Source organism: Macrotis lagotis, chromosome 8 (genome assembly GCF_037893015.1).
Source record: "Macrotis lagotis isolate mMagLag1 chromosome 8, bilby.v1.9.chrom.fasta, whole genome shotgun sequence".
NCBI classification, from domain to species: domain Eukaryota; kingdom Metazoa; phylum Chordata; class Mammalia; order Peramelemorphia; family Peramelidae; genus Macrotis; species Macrotis lagotis.
This window is the reverse complement of record NC_133665.1, coordinates 20,624,260-20,633,658: the sequence shown is the minus strand read 5'-3', so window position 1 is coordinate 20,633,658 and position 9,399 is coordinate 20,624,260. Positions and strand designations below refer to the sequence as shown.

Genomic DNA, 9,399 nt, shown 5'->3' with positions numbered 1-9,399 from the left:
AAGAGTTGGAACTACCAGCAAAAATTATTTTGTACTTTAAGATATTTAGAGTCCCTTTGCTTAAATCATCACTTAGTAAACCTAATTTTTAGCCTAGGTTAGGTTGGCCATTGGACATTAGTATTATGTCAAACAGTATTATACTGGAATTCATTGTTGTACAACTTGCCTGAAAATGATCTCCACGGGCAGACTTCAATGACCCAGGACCAACCAAATCTGTGCCATAATAAAGTAATAAGATTTGCATGAATAAACCCCCCACCAGACTATTATCACTTCTCAAAAGGAAAATAAAAAGAGCATGTATTTTAATCCTTAATATTTTCTTCTTATTAGTGAATATAGTTCTTTTTTCTTTTAATAAAACTAAAAATTAGTATTGCTTTAAATTGCTTTAAATCTCTGTCTAGTTCTTTCTCATTTTTTATGCAAAACATAAAAAGCTAATGGATTTTCCAAATGACAGTTTTGAGATAAGGATCATCTGGTTAATGTTTGTACATTTTAAATAGCCAAATTCTGGGGACACATACTCAGAGTGGGCAGTTATGCAAACAAATCATTAAACAAAGTTTATGAGTAGAAAATGGGAAGCCATGAAACACTGCTAATGGGCACATTGCCTTCAACAACAGGAAGTAGAAACCAGAGATTTATCGAAGATCTCTGCTAAAAGCCTCTATGCTCTGACTTACTTCTCTATACCATAGATTCAGTTAGTGTTGAGTTTTGTTCTTCTATGTGAAATTAATCTTCCCTGCGAAGCAACTCTCATGTCCTCTTTTAAACTAGATAGAAAGATGAGTCTGACACACAAAATTACAATCAATCAAGCATTGAATTGACATTACAGAAGCTAACTTAAGTGAGATCCATGAATGCTAAAGTAGCTAGATAAATTTTCATAGATGAGTTGGATCTTGAAGGGTGAGAAGGATATAATGGTCTCTTTCACTGGATTTTACATTTTACATTTTCACTGGATTCAATATATTTGAATAATGACTGCATTGATTTTTCCCATATTAGGCTTTTATTCATGTTCATGTCTTCTCTATCAAAGATAAGAGTAAGTAATTCATTAATATTAAATTCCCTTTAGGAAACAAAAGTGAAAGATTTCACTCTTGTTAATTATTACATTTTGTTCTAGAATCATTCCATATTTGAGCTGACCTATGATCTCAAAGTATTTCCTCTTAACAGTGTGGATTAAAACATCTCTCTGCCTTCTATCCTGACTGGTTGTTTCCTCTCATAAACTCAAAATGGATTCTCACAATAATGGATTTCAATCCCTGGAATAAACAGTTATTCTTTCCATATCTCAGAAGTTAAGGGCATAGCACTCCTGCAATCTGGTAAATCCATGTAAAAATTTTTGGCTCTTTTTTCATACTGGAGAAGAATTCTGATTTTTTTGGTGGATTATTAAAAGTACCTTATTGCAAAATTTGCTTGATATTATGCAATACACTACTTAAGCATTTCTGAATTTCTAAATTTTTTCTCTCCTATGTTGATCTTTGCGTGTCTGCATCTTCCACAAAGCTTTCAAAGAATTCCCATATAATTTCTTATACTGACCCAAGATATATCCAAACCATGCTTTGGAAAGTCCCAATGTATAAGGGATAACTATAATAGTATGAATGTTTTGAGACTGTTAAATTCTGAGTTAAATTCTGGCTCTGACATAGACCTTGGACAAATCTTCTACCACCTCTACCCTAGTCTCCTCCTCTGTGAAGGTCCTTTTTAACTTTATTTCCATCAACCTTTGGACAAGAGTCACCTGAAAATTGAATGGACTGTGGCCTTAGAGTTAAGGTCCCATAATTTAAAATATTTTGGAATAGGCTAGATGACTTGGATTTTGCAAAAGAAATTTCTTAAATGACTGAAAATTTAGAATTAAGGATTGTAAAATTCGGATTTCTGCAATTCAAGAATTATTTATCTCATAGCAGCACTATGCTAAACAAAGTAGAGGATGGAGAGGTCTCAGTTTCTTCATCTGTAAAAATAGATTGGAAAAGATAATGTGTAAAATTTCTTTGATCTCAACACTATTTTTGGACATTATTCAATGTAGTCAAACAAAGTTACTCATGCCACAGAGATTTGTCATTTGTAGGAAATTCCATGTTCTGGACTCTGTAAAGCGTTTTTTCTCTCTCTCATATTTAAAAGTAACATAGTTTAAATTTTAACCTTTTCTCATACTCTTATTTTTCATAAATTAAATCAGGAGTTCTATACTTTGTGTCATAGACCCCACTGGGAATCTATTCTCAGAATAATGTATTTAAATGCATAAAATATAAAAGATTACAAAGGAAACCAATTACATTGAAATCATTTCCAAAGATTTAAAAGGTCATGGACCCCAGCTTTAACAACTCCTGCTTTAGAAAAAATTTGAACCCACTTCAAAGTTTACTGTTAAGAAATTAGATGACTTAAAATAGAATTGCATTTTTGCTCCTAAATGCTTCTGTTTCAGGATCAAATGCAAGAAGCAACCACAGTAGAGAAATTTAGGAGAGGAAGCCATGAGGAATCAATGTAAAACCATGTTGGAAGGATCTTAAAAAGAAGCACCAATCATGACCAATACCACAATGTCATATACTCATTGAGAAAACTTTATTAGTGGCTTAGCATTTCATTTTCTTCCCTTAAAAGTTAAACTAGCCCTCTGTTTCCTAATGTATTTACATGAGTGAAAATTCTAGGGTTCATCTTCTTGCTCACATTAACATATTTTATGTTTTATATAAAATGCATCAATGTTAATCTCATTAAGATTTTTGCATTTCCTCTCTCCTGCTCTCAGCTCTCTGCATTTCTTGTACCCAGTGCTTCAAATGTAAACTTTACCTTGAATCCCTCTGAGCTTAACAAATACTCTACATTTCTCTTGTTTACCTTCTATTTCTCCAGATCATTCTTGTGATTGTGTCTCTCCACATATGATCTTCTGTGATACACCAATGAACTTACAAACCTTACACTACATAATATCAGCACATCTAATAACATGGAAACATCTATTTATGGGGGAAGCCTGGAGAGATGATACATAAATCAGCCACATTTTTCAGATATAAGTGCCCAAGCTATTTAATATAAAGGTCCTTTATTCACTACATTTCACTGATAAGAGGCTTCTTCATTAGGTAAATTATGGTACTTACTTTTGATTTCTTTGTAATTTTTAAAAACTTCTATCTGATTTTCAAGACCTGAATATTAGATCAGCAAAAAAAAATACTGTTAGTTATATATTAATAGACTATTTCCTTCATGGCAGCTCACTATTTCTACCTAGATTTGCAGTAAAAAAAAATACTGTACCTCAATGTTATTTGAGTAACCACTGTTCTTTAAGTAAAAAAGAAGGGCAATTTAAGTCTTTTTTTTTTATTTAAGGCAATGGGGTTTAAGTGACTTGCCCAAGGTCACACAGCTAGACAATTATTAGGTTTCTGAGGCCACATTTGAACTCAGGTTCTCCTGACTCCAGAAAGTAGGTGTTCTATCCACTGCACCACCTGGCGGCTCCTCAAGAAAGGTAATTTAATAAGATACCCTCAAAAATGCCACCCATTCAGTGCAAAAACAGAAAATTCATTTTTACAAATGTAAAACATGACATAACATCTCAGTTTTTAAAAAATCCTTTTGTAATGCACAGGTGATGAAAAACACTTATCATAAATATATTTAGAAATAACATTGTGCTTCATTTTTTCCCTTGATTCTGTTCTCTTAAAGCACAAATCCAATCAGTGATAAACTAAGGACCCCTGCATATGTTACATACTTGGTACCACAAATGAGAAGTTAAATACCATGAGGCTAGAATACTATTTATTTTATAATCTAAACAAATACTGTAATTAGATCTAGGTTCTTCTATTTTCTAGAAGATTTTACAATGAGCATCTTTTTTTTCATTAAGACAACTGCATAAATACATTATATGCATGCTTTTAAAAAAAAAGAAACAATTGTAATTTACATGGTATTTTCCTGTTTTCTGCATCAGGAAAAAAGAAATACTGAAGTTATGGTAGTGTAGCAAAAAAAAAAATGGAGACTATGATCTATGAATAAAATATTCATCAGAAGCGTGCAGACAGGCATAAACATGATATTTATTACATGAAATGTATTCTTTATAAAAAGGGGGGAAGGGAAGTCTAAGTTTCTACATGTAAATGAAGTTAAACAGGCACAAGCATAATTAATCAGAACTGTTTTCAACTGGCACCAAAACAAAGCAGTCTTTGTGAAAATCTAATCAGGGTAGTCTAAAGAGAACTTCTGAGATCTAGTGATGAATTCCATTACAAGGAATCAACTTTCTACTTTTAGCAGGAAGAGGAGAAAGAGGATGAATGTTTTCATATACGCCAGTTCTCATACATGACCAGTCTTGTGCATGAGTGGGTTTTCTAGAAACCAATACTGTAGTTGATTAGTGTTGAAAGACATCAGTTTGTTATTCTCTCCTGGGACTCCCTCCACAGTCTATGGCTGGATTTTCATTTCCCATTGGGTTTCTACACAACTGAATGGTCATTGCTATGAACCCCAGCCAAGATGGTGTGGTTGAGTGAAGATGCTGAGCGATCTGAGCCATCAGTGGGGCCATTGGCATTCTCATTCCGCTGGCAGCAGAGGATCTGTCTAAAGGTAGCACTCATTTCCTTATCACGGTAAGAGTAGATGATGGGATTCATGGCAGAATTGAACTCAGCAAGGAGAAGGAAAAATTTTTCATAGGCCAGGACATCACATTGAGGGCAGCAGACATCTAGAAGTAACAAGACTAACCCAGGAGTCCAGCAAATGATAAAAGCACCTAGAGAGAAAGGATAGGAAAAAAAGAGAAAGTTTTAATAATTTTTCATAAGCAACCGCACAATATGATTTCCTCTAGACAATGATTTGAACATGGAATGCTCATAAGAATCTACTTCATAAAAACTAAGGACAAATCTCAAATCTATATAGCACTGGAAGGCTTAAAAAACAATTTTCTCAACCAACCTTGAGATAAATCATCAAGTATTACATTCTTTAGCAGAACAGAAAAGAAGCTAAAAATTGAAAAGGTTTCCCAAAGTTCTTGGTTTGCCTGTTGAAAGGTTATTCAGACCAAGTAGTTTTAGGTAGTTGTTCACAAGGCCCTCACTGGAATAATATTTGGTTTGTCCTGGTTCAGGCACCACATAACTCCTACTTAAGCTAGATTTCAGGGAGAGGTATTATATTGTCTCAGAAAGAAGTCATAAATACTTTCTAAGCATTTAGAGTTTTGAATCAAAGTAATGTGAGAAAAAAGACATAAAATACAGCTTTGTGTCAGGGAAGACAGAAATTCTTGTATTTTAAGTGAGAGGAAAAAATCCCAGCAAATATGACTCTTAAAGTCCTTCCTGGCTTAGAAGGCCTCAAGAAGAAAAGTTGAATGGTACTTTTATCTCTCTTGGTATGCATTAAACCTTATAAAGAAGACAGAGAGGGGGCAGCTAGGTGGCACAGTGAATGGCCTTGGAGTCAGGAGTACCTGGGTTCAAATCTGACCTCAGACACTTAATAATTACCTAGCCATGTGGCCTTCGGCAAGCCATTTAACCCCATTGCCTTGAAAAATAAAAAAAAAAGACAGAAAAATAGTGCCATTAGTACAAACAAGCCCTTAAAAAGAACAGGAGAAAGGAGGATTTGTAGAAATAGGATGCTACATGTTAAAGCACTAACCATTAGTTACCCAGAAAAGTAAATATAAAAGTGGCTGACTACCATCAGATAATTATTTGTTCAAAAGATGGACTGGCTCTTTTTAAAGGAGATACTTTGTTCTTTGAGTTCCAAATTCTCTATCCCCTACTCTCTCTCCTATTCAATAAGAATTCAAGAGAAACAAAACTGATTACATATATATATATATATATATGTCATTTGAAACAAATTTCTACATTAGACATGTTCAAAAGAAAAAAATACACTTCAATTTGTATTCTGAGTTTATTAGTTCTCTGTCTGAAAATGGATAGCCTGTTTCATAGTTTACCTAAGAGTTCCTAAGTCTGTCAAAGCTGATTATCTGTGCAATATTACTGATACTATGCTGATTGTTCCCCTGGTGCTACTCATTCCATTTTGCATCAATTCAGATAAGTCTTCCCAGATTTCTCTGAAATTGTCCCTTTCACCATTTCTTGTCAGAACAATAATTTCATTTGTTGACTTCTGAATTTAACTTTCTATGTTCTTTTTTCTGTTGTTTGTTCATTTCCCCAATTTCTTTGTTCTTTCCCACTTAATAGTATTTTCAATTATATGTAAAGATAGTTTTCAACATTCATATAAATAACACAACTTGCTTAGTCATTCTCCAATTGATGGTTATTCTTTCAATTTTTAATTCTTTGTCATTATGAAAAGAGCTACTATAAATATTTTTTTTTTAGTTTTTTGCAAGGCAAATGGGGTTAAGTGGCTTGCCCAAGGCTACACGGCTAGGTAATTATTAAGTGTCTGAGACCAGATTTGAACCCAGGTACTCCTTACTCCAAAGCCGGTACTTTATCCACTACGCCACCTAGCCGCCCCCTACTATAAATATTTTTGTACAAATTTTCTTTCTTTGATCTCCTTGGGACATAGCCCTAGTACTGGTATTGCAGCGTCAAAAGAGTGTGCACAATTTTTTAACCTTTAGGACAATTTCAAATTACTTTCAAAATTTGTTCATAGCTCTACCACTTCATGAATTGTACCTGTTTTTCCACAATGTTGGAACAAACTTTTAATGATGAGTCTCTAAATGAACCTAGGCTTGTATTTGAGAAAAGGGGAAAAAAAAGATAATCTGTTGCCATATTTGTTTCAAAGTCTTTAGAACATGGTAGGCCTGCCAGAGTTTGTTCTCAATGGCATAATTCTTGAAAATCTAGGATTTCCTCTGCCCCATGGAAAGATATTTAGTGGGACTTTTGGTGGAGACTTTCTATATCTATTAGAATTTTGCTACTTTGGAGGTTCTGAATTGATGTTTACTTTTGCATCAAATATAAACAATACTAGCTAAGCAAACAAAATAACATGGTAGGAGGCATATTTGCCCTACTTAGATTCACAGAATCATGAAATATCAAAGCTAGGAGGGAAATTAGAGATAATATAAACTAACCACTTTTGCTTAAAACAGTAAACTTGGAAAAATTGATTTTATTGTCTATATGCACAAAGAGGCTGCTAATTCATAAGCCATACCTATATGAAAGAAGGAAACTCTATTCAGACACACCCATTACAACATATAGGAAAAGATAATAAAAATTAAATGCTTTTAAAATCAATTTAAAATTCAAATTTTACCCTAATACATTTAGTCAAATTTCCTTTTTGTCTATTTTCCTTCCAATTCAGTAAAGAATTAATGTTTTTTTTTACTCTAAATGCAAGTGAAATACTCTTAATTTAGGAATCAAAAATCTTAGTCTTCCAAACTGAACCATGCCCATCCTCCCAACATTTTTCCTTTTGTTGATGAAAACAGGGGTTCTCAAACATTTGGGGTTGAGAATCCTCTGAGGATCTCCCAGGACCTTTTATTTATGGGGGTTATCATCAAATCCTTTATATGAGAAATAAAAGGTTCTTATGTAAATACTTTTTACCTCATGAATGCCCTTAAAGGATTCCCAAGGTCCCCAGACCACACTTGGAGAATTATTGCCTTTGAGTTTTCTTTGTCAAGAAGATTTCCCCATGCCTGTAATTTATACTCTCTTTGCCCAATAATATCCTTTTCCTGAAGCTCACCTACCATCTTCTCCATGAAATTATCCAGGATATCTCCACTTAACCTAGTTATAATCTTCCCTCTTTTGTACCTTGTATCTTATTTACTCGTGTATGTATGTATGTGTGTATGTATATGTATATATGTATATATATATATTATTCCTCAGCATTGAATTGTAATATTCTGTTTTGTCTCCAAAACCCAGCAAAGCATGGACCATTATATTCTAATCCATATATAAGGCTTTTTACCACCTCAACAACACAGATAATATGAAGGAGAATTAAAACCCATCCAAAGGCTATCTACTTCAGCTCTTGATTAGAAATACAGATTCTCATGTACAGATAGGTGAAAGATAAGACTAAACTGCTTAGAAGAACATTTATATAACTCAGAATTTTTTAAAAAATAAAAAAATAAAACAATGAAGCTCAATCTCTCAAAAGCCTAGTCTTTAAATTTGTTATTTCCCTTTTGTAAATTTTCAGAGGGGAGATTAAAAATAAAGTTAGATAGTCTCTCCAGAAACCTCTTTGTTCTACTGTAGAGGTAAACAAACCTGATTAAAATGTAATTGGGAAATGTGGAACAAAATGTAGAAAACATTAATTTGTGATTTTCCAAGTCATAATTTGCATCAGGTATCTGTTTCTATTTACATCTGATTCTACTATTCTACAACAAATTTTTGTGATTTAGAACAACTTCTATTTATTGATTTAATTTTATAACTACGACTTTCTTTGAGAATAGTCCAAGTTGCTTCAATTTCAAATAAACACACTGCCTTAGTTTTTCCTTCCAAAGAGGTTTCCACTATCAGGAGATAATTACTAAGCAGTTGTTTCTACCTCAAGTGTTAACATTAATAGAGCTGTCACTGGGTGTCTTGTGAATAAAGCTGCACTTTGCAGGCTTGATAATTAAACCAGAAAACCAATCATAAAGGGGGGGAAAGGGGATATCTCCTTGGGTGGCTGGGAATAAAGGATTAGTCAGAAGCATGGAAGAAAGTTATTCCCAGGGAAAACAACTGCTTAATTCTGGCTAATCCAAAGTGGTCCTATTATGCCATTTACTTAGAAACTAGTTAGACTCAAACCCTTCATGAATCAGGTGTCTTTTTAAAGTTTTCTTCTCTTCTTAAAGGTCTATTCAGCAAAAATTCAGAGCCTTCACAGACATATCAATATGATTGCCACAGTACTAGGAAAGAAAATCTGACTCATAGTTAAGAGACCATGCATTCTTTCTTTAAAAGACAATGACCAAAGACTTTGTAGAAATTCATTTCCTTCAAGCAAAATTTCTAAATATACCTAATAAATTTCTGCTGTAATTTAACATTTTAAAAACATTGTTCATAATTCAGACATGATTCATACTAAGTCTACAAAAATGTTTTATCCCTACTCAAACCTTCCTTGGGAAATCCAGTCCTACTCTCTCAGCTGAAAACTTTGCCTTATATTTTACATGGAAAAAATCTATTTCTTAGCATTCAGGTGCCTTCTATCACTATCTGCTCCTTCACCCTTGTCTTACATGATGAAGTGACCTTACTC

At 33.5% G+C, this 9,399-nt stretch overlaps 1 protein-coding gene across 3 annotated transcripts in view; it reads right to left on the bottom strand.

The window, feature by feature from the left end:
- Window positions 1–4,146: 4,146 nt before the first annotated feature.
- LPAR1 (lysophosphatidic acid receptor 1) overlaps window positions 4,147–9,399 on the bottom strand; it is a 291,018-nt gene continuing 285,765 nt past the window's right edge. For all 3 annotated transcript variants that reach the window (XM_074196493.1, XM_074196492.1, XM_074196491.1), the window contains one exon: window positions 4,147–4,876. In XM_074196493.1, coding sequence (XP_074052594.1) covers window positions 4,575–4,876 — 302 coding nt within the window. In that variant the 3' untranslated portion in view covers window positions 4,147–4,574. The remainder of the gene's footprint in view (window positions 4,877–9,399) is intronic.